The sequence below is a fragment of the Dendrobates tinctorius genome, unplaced genomic scaffold (assembly GCF_039654945.1).
Source record: "Dendrobates tinctorius isolate UK_male_01 unplaced genomic scaffold, ASM3965494v1 ptg000048l, whole genome shotgun sequence".
NCBI classification, from domain to species: Eukaryota; Metazoa; Chordata; class Amphibia; order Anura; family Dendrobatidae; genus Dendrobates; species Dendrobates tinctorius.
Window position 1 is genome coordinate 14366928 of NW_027361716.1, and position 17599 is coordinate 14384526.

The window sequence follows — 17599 nt, forward strand, 5'->3', positions numbered from 1 at the left end:
CAGCGAATAAATGATATCATCTACCCAATCTCTCTCCATTTTCTATCTCTTGTGTGTGTAGATCTGTCGTGTTGTAAATATATCTAATATCTAAGCATACATTCTATGTATTGCGCTTTTAGATATTTTGTTAATTAACTCACAGCCAATAGCTCTCTTATCCAGAAGGCTGCCTCTAGAAATGATTTCCAGCCTCTCTATTACTTGCATACACATTTCGCCTTTTTCCATTGTAAACATCGCTCCTAATAAACTTTTAGAAATGATTGTGTTGTACTCGCATTAAAACAATATTCCTTTCCAACCATGAACTAAATAATATTTTTTCCATCCCAATTTTTTAGGTTTACAGCCAAAGCCCAATAACGACCTAGAGTAACAATCTTTCGTGCTAAATGAGAAACTCTGCCCTGCTTCATCTGTAAATGTACAAAAGTGGCTTATTGCGGCTTTTTTTTGTGTAGGACAAGTCGCATCATATCTGGACACTCATTGAGCCAAATATTTTCGAAAACTATATTAATAAGTGACCATTTTAGGACCTCAGCTGACCTCCTGACGTGAGATGTGGGGACCTGGCAGCCCCATTCATGACAATGTGAAGGAATATTAGGTGACACATAATATCAGGCTCAGCAGTGCTGGGACTAATCAGGATACTCGGGGAGCCCCACTTTCCCATCTTAGCCCCCTTCTTCTTATATTGTTTTTCTAATTGGCAAGCGGAGACGTATCGTGTCCAAGGGTCTCCTGTGAAACATTTCTACAGCTGCCCCTCCAACTAGATGCTTTATTCATGTCTCCTTAATGAGAAACAAAACGATCTCTAATGAGCAATTACATCGGCACAGAATTCTTCTTCCCATAACTAATTCTTATGTGTGACAGAAACATCTATTGTGGCAGATACTGGGCATATTCCTTGGACGGGGTCTACTCTGCTACCTTGTCTGGAATAATGCGCCACGACAATACTGCGCCACATCTACTACCTTTGAGATATCGGCTAAGGATTATTACCTCGCAACCAATTACAGTCCATGTGAGCCTTGGAAATAAATCCATTTATCCCCAATCCCATGATCATAATCCTCCGATAAAATCAGCGTTCAGCCATTAAACCGCTGCCTTATACATACAGATGGTAATTTGACCATTCTTGTCATGAGAGCATTAAGGTCAAATAATATCGTTTCCCTGGCATTGCTATGTGTGTTTTACCACATAACCGTCTCAGCTCTGCTACATCTGACAAACTTCTCGCCAATGTATGGACATCCAGCATTACATACAGTACTTATCCTATGATGCCAGTATAACAGTAAATCAATAAACTCGTACCAACATGGCTTGAAAGTACAGATTTTAAGTGCTACAATTTTGCACAATCAAAATTCAGCTCATGCAAATCCTTGCAAATATTTTATGTTCAAATTATTGTATTTGCAAATGATTACAACACGTAATTAACCCCTCGTATAACATAGTCGTCCTTACACACTCACGAGGATAGCTCAGATCCATTATGAGCCACCATCTTAATCTTACGTATATTCTCCAAAATGACTACAATAGCGCTGCAGCGTTCCAGTCCACATGTATAATCATGCTTTGCAGTTAAGACCCCGCTAGCACGTAGCCTAATTATAATTCCATTACAATATTTAGCGTTAACGCATCCTCAGACCCTCGTGTCTACATCCCGCGTACAATATCGAACATGCATAAATATTTACCTTGTGTAGGCTGGCCTGGCACTGATGTACCCGGATACCATCCAGGCCGGGTACCCCAACTCCCTGTTTGTCCGTTCAGCATCCTCAGCTTGTCATACATGCCATCTGCGCCCATCTGTTGCTTCTCGCTAGCCAGGTTGCGCAATACTCTGTTTATTGATGATACCTGCAGGATGAATAGTGATGGGCATAAGGTTATGAGCTCTCGTCCTGGATGTGACCATTATCTCACTGTGTACTATATGTACAGTCCACGATCTCCGTGCCGTAGGGGTCTGAATGGATGATGCCCTCCATCGAGGCTGATTGTTAGTATATTATGCCCAATGCATTTTATCAGGGATGATGAATGGGATTTAGCTTACAATTGTTGTGACATTTTTCCTTCTATGACTATAACTCTTCAATAAGAAGAGACGACTTAACAAGAGATGTTCTGCCGTTAGTTACGATGCTCAGAACAGAACTCTCCTTTCAATGTAAGTGATGCCGTTTTGTGGGTACATCCCCACAACCCTATATAACACGTTGAGTGCGTCTCCATTGAGAACAGTAACTTACACTGGGGATGTTATCGTTAGTGCAGACGCCTTCAGACAGTAACCTGTCTCGGATCTCCCAGGCAAAGATGGAGGGGCACTCTCTTTTATATTGGGCTATTTTGCTGACCACCTCCGGAGTGGCCACCCTAGGCTTGCTTCCCCCGATGGCTCTTGGTCTGATGGATCCAGTCTCGTAATATCTCCCTAATATCTTACTCACACAACCGTTTGACACCTGTACGGAGAAACAAACAACAAATCACATTATTAATAATTTCAAGACAATAGTACAATTTTATAGAAGGCATTAAACAATGACAAGCTTACGTTTTGACTATCCAGCACTGGCACTTTTGCATCTGCATGGCTCTATAATACAAAAATATACCTTCAATGGTATGAGAACTTATGTCTGTTTCTTTTTTTTCTTATTTTCTTTTTTTTTTTATTTTTAGAATTACATTTATGGCCCTAGAAACTCATCGTCTAAATATTAGAAAACATTTTAAAATATTATTAATTTCCTATTTAAATCTGCCTAATCCTCCTATATATTCTATGGTGTAGGAATAGCTTGGGTTTAATCAGAGCCAAAACATGAGAATCTAATTTGATCTAGGGTGCAGCATATTAAATGGCATCAAGCCAATGTATTAATATTATTATTTAAAATTTAATAAAAAAAATTGGGATAATTTTTGATAAGCAGATGTATTAATAAGCTGGAGAAATATTTATATATCGATAGAGGAGGGGATAGAATGGTAACAGATGGGCATCAATATAAAATCAGAGCAGTTGGGAAGCAAGAAGCATTTTCACCTGCAAGATTCTTGAAATATCACAAGGTCTTGCTCCACTGTGTGCCAACTCCACTATCTTCTGCCTGGTAGAATCTGGCAAGGGTCTACCGTTTACAAACACTCCACCGAGCTGATTCACTCCACTGTGACCTGAGAATAAAACATAGTAACAACTACTATATTACTCTGTGACACCACCAAAATATCATGCACCCCCGAGCCACAGTGGGGGTGCACCCTGCAGACAGTTATAATTGACCTAGATGTATTCAATAAATGCCAAATATTTGAAGATCCATAACTAATAAATATGAAAAAACACCAAACATTTTCAACCATCTACCTCTACAAATTCCAAAACCTTCTTTTCAATTCCACAAAAAAAACAAGTAGCTTCCAGCTAATTACATCAAACAGAAAAACAATTCCAACCTCACCATCGAATAACATCATCATTCGCACAAAAACCACAAAAGGTTCCAATGGCAATGACCACTTTAACTAATGCAAAGAAATGGCACAAGAAGTGGCAGAGTTCAGACTCTACTCTACAGAGAAGGTCTCATAAATACCCTGAGAGTCCTCTTCAGACATGGGCTGGAGCTCCCCTTCCTTTGTGCTGAGATATTATAGTAGTTTACTTCATTAAAAAAAAAAAAAAAAAGAATCCTCAAACCTGAAGTCTCAGAGCTGAGACAGTTTCCCTGGAGAAGAACGAAGCAAGGAGATGTGTGTGCTCCTCAGCTTGCAGACTACTGATAATAAATGGACTTGCAGGAGGCTCTGGCTTCTTAGCAAATAAATAAGCACCAAATATAGAAGAAGGGGGAAAGTATGATGAGTCTTTGTGACATTTGTCTTTAAAATAAAGCTAGCTGCACGTCAAGTTTGAGCTTAATTTCTGGAAATAGGCGGAAGTCGCCCCAGATCATGCATGGAAGGCTAATTGAAAAGATCATTTGAAGTACTTGTGGCAGACATGTCACTTTATGACAGTGCTCTGCTTTTGAAAATTGCATCGTCAGGACAAATGGTAGTATGATAAAAACGACCCTTTCTATCCGGATTTGGAGATCACTCAGGATGGAGATAAGGCTAACACTAGTTACTTTAAGGAAAAGACACATTTTATTTCAAGGTAGAGAGGGAGGCTGGGGGATCTGGATGAACACCACAAATGAGGAAGCCTGGATTACTTCTGACATCCACTTTATATTATTACTGTAATTTTCTATAGGGTTTGGTTGACACCTTAAATATTCACCCCAAGATATGGTTTTGAAAATCCAGACCTTCTAAAGGAATCGTTTGCCAATATATGACATCCAAAACCTACCAAAAGATACCCACTCACATATCACATATAGTAATCTTTCAAATCTCTACACCTCAATTTGGCCCATAACAACCAGCTCCATGATGGTCCTACAAGTCGATAAATCTTAGTTTTTATTATAAATCCCAAACTCTATATTCTATCTAATAAATATGTACTTTATAATGCAATGAAAAAATTTATTTGGGGCATCTAGCATTTCACAGGATCTAGGCATTCGAACGTGTCCATATAGACTTGTCTACAAGACAGCTCCTCTTATTATTAGGATTTGCAGGGACCAGTGTTCGGCTTTCATCCCCTACAGGAATGTCATTTGCAAAGACCATTTATCAACTTAAAAATTGACACTGACAATGGTGAAATACTAAAATTTCACTTAAAAGGTTAAAGCCTTAATCAAGATGTGATTTCCCAAGGGAAGGCTGTAGAGCTGCCTCCGTGGCAATCATTAGCCACTCCTAGGCGGCTGATAAGAAAGCATATGGTGTTGATTTGGACTCCTTGAATTTTATACACCCAGGAATTGTTGTCACATAAAGCTACAAAGATACTAATAGTGACCTTTACACAGAAAAAAAGAGGCTTAGTCAATGCAGGACACCTCCGAGCAGAACACAAGGCACCGCTGTAACGGCAACTTTCACAAATGCTGCACATCCCTCTAACAATGCTACTTTATAGGATGCACAGATTGGCACAAAGTTCTACACATCATTGACCATTTACCAACCAAACATCTTGAAATATAATGGACACAGCAATATACACAACAGTAAGAAATAAAAAAGGATAAAGAGAAAACTACACCAAACACACAAATGTGTGTGTGTGTATATATATATATATATATATAATGGGTGCAAACAGATGTTTATTTCAGGATATCAAAAATACTCTTTCTTGGAAACCAATGTTTTGGAGCCAATCAGAAATTTATGAAATTCTATCAAAGTATTAACTATAGTTTAACAAGACCTCTCATGTGAAGAGAGATGAAGATAGATATATGGACATAGATCATTGTAAAATCTATTTAAGCACTGACAAGATTTCTCCCAAATATCTTGAGACGACTTAATATTAAAAAAATAGCTACTTGATAGTAAGCTAAACAAATTATATTTCCCAGCCAATTTCCAAAGACAAAGCTGAATCCACTTTACGAATAATGGCCCCAAGTGACGACCATTTAGTCTGAAGCCCAAAAAAGTGGAGACAACAATACTAATAGTTTAACAACAATACTAAAAGTTTAATCAGATCTGTAAGAGACTAATACATTCAGAAGCAAATAGAACCCAAACGAAATCATCAGCCATAAAAAGAACCCTTCCTGCAAAGCTCCTCTACTACCAGCTGCCATTGTAAATAACTGGGACAATTTAGCCCAAGTCTCTTAACAAGCGCTCAGTAAAATATTAGAGGGGTCATAAAATAAATCACCCACTTTAATTGATTGATGCCCCTCAGATAAAACAATAGGCTAATAGCATTTATTCCTTAGTGATTCATTACTTACTGTTCTGCATGGTGGTGGCGATGATCTGCAGTAAATTCCCACGTGGTGACTCCAAGGGATTCTATTAATAAATAAACACATTTCCTATTAATTAAAAAAGCAGCTTTTATACGTCCGTCAGCGAGCAGAAGAGTCAATGCTATTGCACCGTTTCTTTTTAAAGATATTGTGGCTTAAAACGTTTTGTAAAAAAAAAATGTATTGTAATTTCTAAAAAGGTGCTACCATAGATTAACAAAGAGTGTAAATGAATAAGTATATTAAACTATGTGTCTAAAAATATAATCATGTGCCTAAAAATTATCAATCATTATTGATAATTACATTATTAAGATTTTATTCAGAAATATTTGCAATTATATATATAATGTGTGTTTATATATGTATATGTTTGTGTGTATATATACTGTATATTTATATCTACATATATGTGTATATATATGTATATACACATATATCTATTTATATACATATATATATCGACACACACCCGTATATACATATATATCTATATATATACACACATATATATTAACATGCAATATATTTTAACTCACACATAACATTCTGACATTGTATGTATATGTATATATATATATATATATATATATAATTTGATTTAAAGTATATGCAAATGTTACTGTGGCGCTAATTAATATATATATATATATATATATATATATATATACATGGGGTGTGTGTGTGTGTGTATATATATATATATATATATAAATATATATTATAACAAAAGTGATCAAGATTTTTTGTTTTCGGAGTCTTACCTGATATTTGCTTTTCCTCTCCCAAATGCAGTACACACTTCAGCATCTGCTCCTAGTATCCTTCCTCTAAGGCAAAAAAAAAAGAAGAGGCGAATTAGATTGAGAAAAAATACATGAAAAAATATCAGTACAATTGTGTTACAAACTTTTCCACAATTGTCCAGGAAAGCATGAATCACTCTGGAGTTTTTTTTTTTTTCCTCAAATTTGTTTTTCTGTTGTTTTTTTTTTTTAAATTAAAAATAAACGCTGTAAAAAAAATCTTTTTTTTTTAAAGATTTCAATATTTTAGGGGAAAAATAATTATAGGGCAAAGTATTACCATAGAAACCAGAGTGTTGCCTGCTAATTAGATAAGGAGTTGCGCTAACAGCTGGGCGAGGGCTGATCGTCGGTTTTAAAATTTGAAGCTTCTTTTTTCTGCGAGTAAGTTTTAAGTTTTAGCAGTTTAGATCTTTCCGTCGCTGACTGTACAATGACACACGTTGTCGATCTGGCTTTAAAAAGTAAAACCAGGAGGGGGTGAGGCTGCTTAACAAAGCCTACAATGATTTTCATTCTGCACCATCTACCCAAAACCAAAGTCTATGAATGCAAAGCAAAGGCAACAGCCCATTTCTAGGATAAAACTTAAAGCAAATATTCCCTTTTTTCCCTCAGTTCACTGTTCCTGTTTGGTATTATGGCCACAATGTTGTAGCAGATATTTAGCAATAAAATAGGAAAATAGCATTTAATTCTATGAATATTTTTTGGAAGGTAATTGTGTTACTGGTGCGAGTTGTTAGGGGTTTGTTAAAGGCAAACAACAGCTCTGTGGGGAGCTCAATTGGCAATAGACAATTACAAAAGACAAGGCATTGGACGGTTTCAGTAATAAGGAGTAAAAAGGGGATGATGGTCGCATAAAATGAAATAAAAATAAGCGTTTGCCTGGCTCTTCAAAAGTGCTGCTGTGCTTCTTTTATATGGAAAATTAATATTAATATCCCAAATTAATATTTGGAAACTTTTAGGCACCATCATGGAACCATAAACGTGACTCACAACTGGCAGGTAATTGGTAAATATTTCCAGTGATAGATATTAATAATGCAGCAGTGTGATCAGTTTCCTTCATATTCCAGCCCTCTTCTTTTACAGGACTGGGGCCGGTGGCTGAGGACATGGCACTGATTTGTAAACACTTTTTTTTCTGGGTAACCAAGCATATCCCTTGGAAGACTCCTGCACAGAACACCACTAATCTCACTTATAACAACATGCTTAATCCATGGAGCGTACAGTTTGCAGAGTCAATTTATTCTGTAAATCGAGTAAAAGCATAACCTTCCTAAAATACCACTAAATAGTCATTTTACCAGGAGCTTTTTCAGCAATCTTGCTAATTGTAAAACCAATTTGTGCAAATAGCAACAGGCATGGCCTTGTCATAGCACTGGCATTGATACAATGTGCAGCAGTGCTAAAGAAATGCACCTTGTGTTATGTTGTATCCTTTACAATAGATGTTTATTACAATGGAGAAAATTAATTCTTTATAATAAAGTGTAACACAGAAACAATATTTCAATAATTCTAATAATCAATTGACCACAATGTAACAAGTGACAACCGATACATTACAGCAATATGTACCAACAATACTGAGTGATACCATGTAACAAATCTGCTTCCACAAACTTCAGAGACTTTCAGAATTATCTCTACAGGTAAATAAACAAATCCGTCTGTTCACTCCACCTCAGAATGTAAGGGCGGTGATAACTTGTACATCACCTGCTTATGTGGAGTGTGAATCCCTCTGTATTTACATAGCACAAAGCCACAAACTTTCTCCGATCACACCATAAATGTGCAGCCTAGTGGATGATCAGGCGATCAGTGCTCGCCCAATACACACATCACAAGGGGGGTTACATCGCTAAGTAAAGGCAGGGCAAGATCATTCTGGATTTGGTGAAAATTAAGATGAGCTCTAAAGGAGATTGTTGGCTTCAATTTGGAGCAGCAGATTACTTTATACCATGGTCATTTCATATATTTACAAATATATATGATATATGTTAGATGGATGTCTACACGTGGTAGTTCTAAAATCTCCAAAGAGAAAAAAGTAAACATATATATATACATTGGCCATTTACAATGATGGCTGTTTAGGATATTCCCGGTAGCGCCTTGTAAATTGAATTATTAACTATATATCCAAAATCTTCCATATACACAAAGCTCTACGACATATAATCATGAGCATTGCTGCCCTCTCTATAGCAATGTGTCTTGCTCTATGGCTGCACAAGTCAAAGTTAGCCTGATGAAGAGACCTGAGTAGTCTCGAAAGCTTGCAATGTATTACCATCTTTTCAGTTAGCCATTAAAAGGTATCAACCACTGAGGACTCTCTATTCTGAATATTTTTCTATCCACTGGCTAGCATGGTACAAAGATATACATCTTTCCTGTATCAAGTCAAAGTTAGAGACACTGTGCCAAAAGAAGTAAAACTGTGCAGGCAAGACATGGCGTGGGCACAGTCCGGGAGCCTCGCAGCTTGCACGGCAGCTCACCTGGAAGAGGCATCCTAGGTTTGCAGGCTCCTCTCGGTAATTGGTGTGCTGTTGCTTAATAAAGAGTTGCTGATTTATTTTGTAGTGCCCAGGAAGGATGAAGCAGCTCCCCTTTCTCTCCTTCTCTGTCTCCCAGGGATGAGCCTCCTTGCTGTTGTTGGTTAGATTCTGAGGAGGAGATAGAGATTGACAATAAGAAGAGCTGTCAGGGAGGCAGGGAGTGTGTGAGAGCAGTGCACAGGCACCGTGCACACCTATACTGATTGGTGATGCCTCATGTGTATTAATGTATGTGTGCTTGCTCCTTGTTGCCTCACCTCCACTGTTCTTCACTGGCCCATTAGTAAAGGCTGACCCCTGTCATCATGTCCCAGTAAAACACTTCCTCCTCCTGCTTCTCCTCCACCACCAGAGCGGGAAATGAGGCTGTGCTTGGGCTTTGCTTTCAAACCCACTAATCACTCTAGACATGCAAATGCACTGACTACTCCACACACAAAATATTGCTTTATGCAAAGCAGCGGGGCTAGCCCTGCACATGCCCATTGGCTGCTCCCCCGGTACATGCCTCCATTGGCTCCTTTCTTTCAATATGAATACACTTGATTTTTTTTTTTTCACGGCACAGATTTTTGTTGTGTACTGATTGCTCTCCTTATAACTGCGTGTGCACGCGTGTGCGTGTGTGCGAGCGCGCGGGTGTGTCACACAATTTGTGAAGCACATTCAAAATTTCATGATTGGATTGCACTCACAACATTTCTCCAGGACTAAAAAAGATGGCTCTTCAGTGCAACTTTGAAGACGGAGGATACCCCCCATTTATTTTTTTCTTCCTATTTTTTTATCTATTTTGTTACTGACTCCTCTGATCCACTAGAAGGTATCACTACCTGACAAGTCGTGTTCCTTTTTCGAGTGACGCCGCTGTGAATGTGCACTCCTCCTCTCACTAGGAGTGAAATAATTTTCCTTGTAAGCTGCGTTTTTGTTGTAAAAGGGCCTTTTACACCGTGAATGCGGGACATTTGCATTTTGGAGAGAAAAAGCCTCGGTAGACAATAGGGATCAGCAAAATATCATTCACATGTTAAGAGCATAAATATTTGGGAGACAGGAGTATTGTAAGCTGGGAATTGCCCCCAGCCATGTAAGAACGACAGGCTTTTCCTTTTTTTTGTTTTAAAGAAGACCCCGTCCCAAGACCCCAGGAGCAAATTCTCCACTCACTAAGTGTACTCACTGAGTCGCCTTAAGTGTCCTCGGCAAACAATCACAAACTTCCTCCACGTGTCATTGTTGACCCAACTATTTTTTTTCTTTAACCTAAGACGTCATCAAATTTGAGAGTCACTTTTACCTTTTTGCGAGATAATTGTGCAATCTTCTTCAGAGTGGAATGAATTCTGTTTTCCCCCAGGTAATGCAAGAAGAAGCATTATATATATGTCCGTGATATGTGCTGAAATAGTATATACAGAGGAAGCCGAGCTCAGCTCACTGACTGTCAGTGTGGGGTCTGAAAGGAATGGCTGCAGTACAAATTCAGCTCTGCTGTTCCAGTAGATCTTGTGCTATGGATGCTGGGCTTGTGCTAAATGCTGATACTTTTATATGTATAGAAAGCATGAAACACACACAAACATATATATATATAAATATATTACATGTATATAGACAGATATATATAAATTTGTATACATATGTATATATTAATATTATTATTATTATTATTATTATACATTTATATAGCGCCATTTATTCCATGGCGCTTTACATGTGAAAAGGGGGAAATATAGACAGGTACAATAAACATGTGTAAGACAAGGGACACACAAGTACACAAGGAGAGGGGCCCCTGCCCGCGAGGGCTCACAGTCTACGTATATGTGTACATTATATATATATAATATATATAATGAGGGCAACACTTAAGGGGTCCAACTGAAAAAAAAGTGGAGTTTTATTCACTCACTTAGATAAAATGTTTCAGCTTCCAATCTGGAATTTTTATCAAGCCCAGTGACATGTTAGCAATATTTATGTGTGTGTATATATATATATATATATGTGTGTGTGCGCGTGTGTGTAGAGATATGCATGTGTGTAGATATATAGATATGTGTGTGTGAGTGTAGATATATATGTGTGTGTGTGCTTGTGAGTGTTGATAGATATATATATATATATATATGTGTGTACATATATACATATGTGTATATATATACATAAGTGTGTGTGTAAAAATAGGTATGTGTGTAGATATATATGTGTGCGTGTGTGTGAGTGTAGATATATATATGTGTGTATATAGAAATGTGTGTATGTAGAGATATGTATGTGTGTAGATATATATATATATAGATAGGTGTGTGTGTATATGTATATATATGTGTGTGTGTAGAGATATGTATGTGTGTAGATATATAGATATGTGTGTATATGTATATATATATGTGTGTGTAGAGATATGTATGTGTGTAGATATATAGATATGTGTGTATACATATATATGTGTGTGCGTAGAGATGTATGTCTGTAGATATATAGATGTGTGTATACATATATATGTGTGTGTGTAGAGATATGTATGTCTGTAGATATATAGATATGTGTGTATACATACATATGGGTGTGTGTAGAGATATGTATGTCTGTAGATATATAGATATGTGTGTATACATATATATGTGTGTGTGTAGAGATATGTATGTCTGTAGATATATAGATGTGTGCATATGTATATATATATATATATATATATATATATATGTGTGTGTGTGTGTAGAGATATGTATGTGTTTAGATATATAGATATGTGTGTATATGTATATATATATGTGTGTGTGTAGGCATATGTATGTGTGTAGATCTATAGATATGTGTGTATACATATATATGTGTGTGTGTAGAGATATGTAAGTCTGTAGATATATAGATGTGTGCATATGTATATATATATATATATATGTGTGTGTGTAGAGATATGTATGTCTGTAGATATATAGATGTGTGCATATGTATATATATATATGTGTGTGTGTAGAGATATGTATGTGTGTAGATATATAGATATGTGTGTATACATATATATGTGTGTGCGTAGAGATATGTATGTCTGTAGATATATAGATGTGTGTATACATATATATGTGTGTGTGTAGAGATATGTATGTCTGTAGATATATAGATATGTGTGTATACATACATATGTGTGTGTGTAGAGATATGTATGTCTGTAGATATATAGATATGTGTGTATACATATATATGTGTGTGTGTGTAGAGATATGTATGTCTGTAGATATATAGATGTGTGCATATGTATATATATGTGTGTGTGTAGAGATATGTATGTGTTTAGATATATAGATATGTGTGTATATGTATATATATATGTGTGTGTGTAGGCATATGTATGTATGTAGATCTATAGATTTGTGTGTATACATATATAGGTGTGTGTGTAGAGATATGTAAGTCTGTAGATATATAGATGTGTGCATATGTGTGTATATATACATATATATGTGTGTAGAGATATGAATGTCTGTAGATATATAGATGTGTGCATATGTATATATATATGTGTGTGTGTAAAGATATGTATGTGTGTAGATATATAGATATGTGTGTATACATATATATGTGTGTGCGTAGAGATATGTATGTCTGTAGATATATAGATGTGTGTATACATATATATGTGTGTGTGTAGAGATATGTATGTCTGTAGATATATAGATATGTGTGTATACATATATATGTGTGTGTGTAGAGATATGTATGTCTGTAGTTATATAGATGTGTGCATATGTATATATATATGTGTGTGTGTGTAGAGATATGTATGTGTTTAGATATATAGATATGTGTGTATATGTATATATATATATGTGTGTGTAGGCATATGTATGTGTGTAGATCTATAGATATGTGTGTATACATATATATGTGTGTGTGTAGAGATATGTAAGTCTGTAGATATATAGATGTGTGCATATGTATATATATATATATGTGTGTGTGTGTAGAGATATGTATGTGTTTAGATATATAGATATGTGTGTATATGTATATATATATGTGTGTGTGTAGGCATATGTATGTGTGTAGATATATAGATATGTGTGTATAAGTATATATATATATATATGTGTGTGTGTAGGGATATGTATGTGTGTAGATATATATATAGATATATATGTAGATATATATCTATATATATACCTACACACATCTGGCTATATATGTTTTAATAATGCAGATTTGCTCTTTTTCTGTCGTACAATAGCGCCCTGATTTGTGGCGTTGGGAGGTGACAGCCATCATGTCCTAATAAGTGAACGCTTTTTAGTATTTTGACCACACACCAGAGAGTACATTTGTAGAGTGGTACACTATTAATCCACACCTCAGTACACTCCAAAGCAACCCCTGGGTGCTAGTTTTAAGGTTACACTTAAAGTACCAGCTTGATCTCTGGTTGCCTTAATTGTTAATTTCACAAGTTTCAAGCATGGAGGAAAAAAAAAAGAGACTGAAATAAAGTTAACAATAAAACAAAACCCCGGTGGGGAGAGGGACAGGGAATGCAAGGAGAAGGGGAGAAAATGAAGTATTAGATGTGTACACTTGACTTTTCTTGACATGTGAAAGTGTTAAAAGTCACATCTCATCAATAAAGTATGTGGACAGTGAATGAGAGGGCTGACAAGCATTGCATTCTTACATAGACTACAATAGGGAGACAAACGACTCTGCCAGAGAGTTTGCATGTTAGTGAATGGGAGCAGGATAATGAGCTGCCTGCCTGTCACTCTCTGTCCTCTCTCGGCCTACACACGGCTTCTGTGCCCAGCGGTGCTCCCTCACAGCGGCTCAAGCAGTGTCCCTCATTGTAGTTCCCTGTAAGCTAATACCTGGAGACCTTGTCCCAACCTTCCCGGTCTGGGGTGCTGGGGAAGCTTACTCCGAAATATAGGCAAGATCCTAGTGCAGAAGTCTGGAGAGTTTACACTGTTTTACACTGTGCCAAATGTGGACTTTGTGATAGCATAGTGGGGGCATCTCATCAAATCTATCTTCTTTTTTCTCTTTTTTTCTTTATTCTTTCTCTTTCATATTTCCTTTTTTGGTCTTTCTTTCCTATTGTAAGAATGATCTGCACATATTTGTGAAATTGCTAAATCCTTTGCCCCTTGTGATTTGATCTTTTTTTTTCCAGAAGACCTTATAATTAGCACATTGCAATGGTTAGGAGAATGGGGAATTGGGTTACCGTGAACCGGTCACACCCTCCGCCGTTGCCTTTAACTTACTTAAGAAAATAGAATTTACAAGGGAATGACCGTGGCCTTTATTTCCAGGAAAGAAAAAAAAAATCATTGGGGTTATTATTGGTTTTCAAGACTTCTATAAAAATAGGGAACAGAATGAAAAAAATTAGAGAAAATTATTAATTTTATAAGATTTTTATACATATCCCTAAATATGTGTAGGCTGGACGCCATTTCATAAAAAATCCAATCTTGCCGCCGGCCCTCCTCCCTAATTAGAGATGTTTATTAGAAATTATGTTTATCCAGCTGTCATGCAGCAAAAAACTGCGGCATAATTACCTCTCGCAGATCGGCTTTTCATATGCATATCAGTATAATACATTAATATGCTGTAAAATATTGCAGAATTGAAGCCAGTCCACTCACTTGTAATCCAAGTGTCTATAAAAACTGGAACCCCGTGTGCACCCGTCTCCCAGCCTTTGCCGTATTCTAGTCGTTGACGAGTGACATCATTTCATGTTGTCTCCGGTGAATTGTTGTTATCAATAAAAGAGCAACCTCCGCATTGGGTTACCCGTCATAGTTATTGTATCACCGAACTGCACTCACATATTCCAGATGTCACGGAGGACAAAGTGCTTAATAAATTGACCTCTAATTGAAAATATATCATGGAGAAGATACGTAGCGCGCACTCATTTCATCCTAACTGAAGCCATGAAGAAAACCGGCACTGAGCTGCTCACAGCCTCCATTTACACAGAGATGAAAGTGTTACAAGACTTTTTGGAACAGCTTGTATTAATCAATAGTTTATCCTATCAGCATATTATGGTTTGTATCAGAATTCACAAATATATTAACAGAGCGGAGAAATTAGAAATTGTAAAAAAAAAAAAAAAAAAGTACTTTTAAAATTAAGGAAAAATTTCCACTGTCTTAAAGGTAAAAGATAAATTGTTTTTTTCTAATTGTGAAAATTTAGGCAAAATATAATTTTTTTTGTAAATGCCTCGTTTAGTTCTAAAATATTTAGAAGTGGTTGATACCTTTTAATGGCTAACTGAAAAGATGGTAACAAATTGCAAGCTTTGAGACTACTCAGGTCTCTTCTTTTAGTTCTATTCTCTTGTTATGTATTTTCTCTTAAATTATAAATGTATACTTAATATGCTGAATAATGCTATAACCTTATCAATTTCATGTTGTTCCCGGTCTAGCCACATGTTGCCCAAGTTCAGATTATTTCAGTAGGCTAAGGTTTAATGAATTTTTACTTAAATTGTAAAAACACAAGTCGTGTTGTTCTCTGAAAGAAAATGATAATTTTTAAATTTTTTTTCTTAATTTAAAAATTTAAAAACTGATTTCCCCTCCTGTCGACATGTCAAGGGTTAATAGAAGCAGCTCTAATGACAGGATTGCTTTGTACGTGAAGTGCACAAACCGTGCACATTGGTAACCTTTGCTTGTTATGTATATTGATGCACATGCAGAGTCCCAACTCAAAGAGGAAGTCTATGAAAATGAAGAATTTTTCAAGTTCCTATTGGCCCGGTGTATGCATTTGTCAGCCAGTCTTATTGTCCCTTTTGTTTCAGATTTTTTTCTATAAAATAATGAAACTATTCGTCCATCCCTCCATCTGACCATTTTCAATTAGCAACTGTTGGGATTAGCACCAACTAATGCCTTCTCTTGAATCGTGATCCTATTTCTGCCTGGGGCAAAGTTGGGTTTTTGTACCCTTCGAAAAGGAAGAAAAAAAGTATTAGTTTTGGATTTAAGAAAAAGAAAGTATAAGGGGAGGGTTTACTTGAATGCAGATGACGTCATTTTAATGGATACTTGGGGGGGTGTGTGTCAGTGACACTTACCAAAGGTGAGTGCTCCGGGCTCCTATCTGTATGATTTCATTTACACCAAAGAGTCTTTTTTTAATAAACTCTAGAGCTATTTACAATTGCCAGGTTGTCACAGACAAGTATCTAAAGGTGTCACCAAATATACATTTTACTGAAAATGCCAAGGTCGGTCAACAAAAAAGTTTTTTTTCCCCTAATAAAATAACATACAAAGACGTAAAGTATCCCAGAAACCCTTTACTTGATTCGATTAGCGTCTTTATGAAACTTTTCTGGAAAACAATTTTATGGCACATTGAATACTTTGTGTGTTTCTGTGAAAGTAATAGCAGTAATATTTAAGAAAACGAAATTCTGAAAATGAATTGGGGCATCACTCTTTAATCTGCGCTACGATTCTGATGGATTTATGAATATTGGTGACGCACAGTTATCATTGATATTGATTTTACAGAGGAATAGAATTTTGGATGTAAAAGCTAATGCAAATAAAACGCTTATTATTATTCTTATTTAATGATAATAAATATGAGTCTGAAAATGATTTTTATCGTTTTGTTGCCATTTCAATCCTCGCTTTTGGTTTTTATACTATTTTTGTATATATATTTTACATATATAAATATCTATCTATATATATATATATATACAGATATATATATGTATATCTATATAGATATATGTATATATATTTATTTATATATATGTATATCTATATATATATATGTATGTCTATCTATAGTTATTTGTATATCTATATATAGTGTGTATATATATATATGTATATCTATAGTTATTTGTATATCTATATACATTTATATAGATGGATATATATGTATATCTATATCTCTAGATATTGGTACATCTATTTATATTTATATAGATACGTATATATATATATATATATATAAATTGTATTTTTGTATAAAGTTCTATGTTTGCTATTCCGCAGCTCTCTGTTTGCCTGAAAATGTGTCTAATATTTATTTTTTTACAAGTTATACATGTAAATGTGTTCACCATTGTAATTGTAGGAAACAGTTGTAAAACTTTTCCCCATGAACCCAAGGCAGTGTCTTGATAATATAACAGTAATGCGCCAGTTTTGCGTTTTTCTGCGGCAGCTTTATTTGCGCCGGTGCCACATGTGTCTCGTTG

General features: G+C 35.9%; 1 protein-coding gene across 8 annotated transcripts in view; it reads right to left on the reverse strand.

Moving 5' to 3' along the window:
- PAX6 (paired box 6) overlaps positions 1 to 17599 on the reverse strand; it is a 34178-nt gene that overhangs the window by 14904 nt on the left and 1675 nt on the right. For 2 of the 8 annotated variants that reach the window (XM_073576317.1, XM_073576313.1), the window contains exons 1-7: positions 9609 to 9769; positions 9292 to 9459; positions 6722 to 6787; positions 5940 to 6000; positions 3101 to 3231; positions 2298 to 2513; positions 1737 to 1902 (exon numbers count right to left, since the gene is read on the reverse strand). In XM_073576317.1, coding sequence (XP_073432418.1) covers positions 1737 to 1902; positions 2298 to 2513; positions 3101 to 3231; positions 5940 to 5949 — 523 coding nt within the window. In that variant the 5' untranslated portion in view covers positions 5950 to 6000; positions 6722 to 6787; positions 9292 to 9459; positions 9609 to 9769. Of the gene's footprint in view, positions 1 to 1736; positions 1903 to 2297; positions 2514 to 2605; positions 2648 to 3100; positions 3232 to 3653; positions 3713 to 5939; positions 6001 to 6721; positions 6788 to 9291; positions 9460 to 9608; positions 9771 to 17599 lie in introns of those variants that run through there. The other 6 variants (XM_073576314.1, XM_073576309.1, XM_073576316.1 and 3 more) reach the window with 5 other exon arrangements.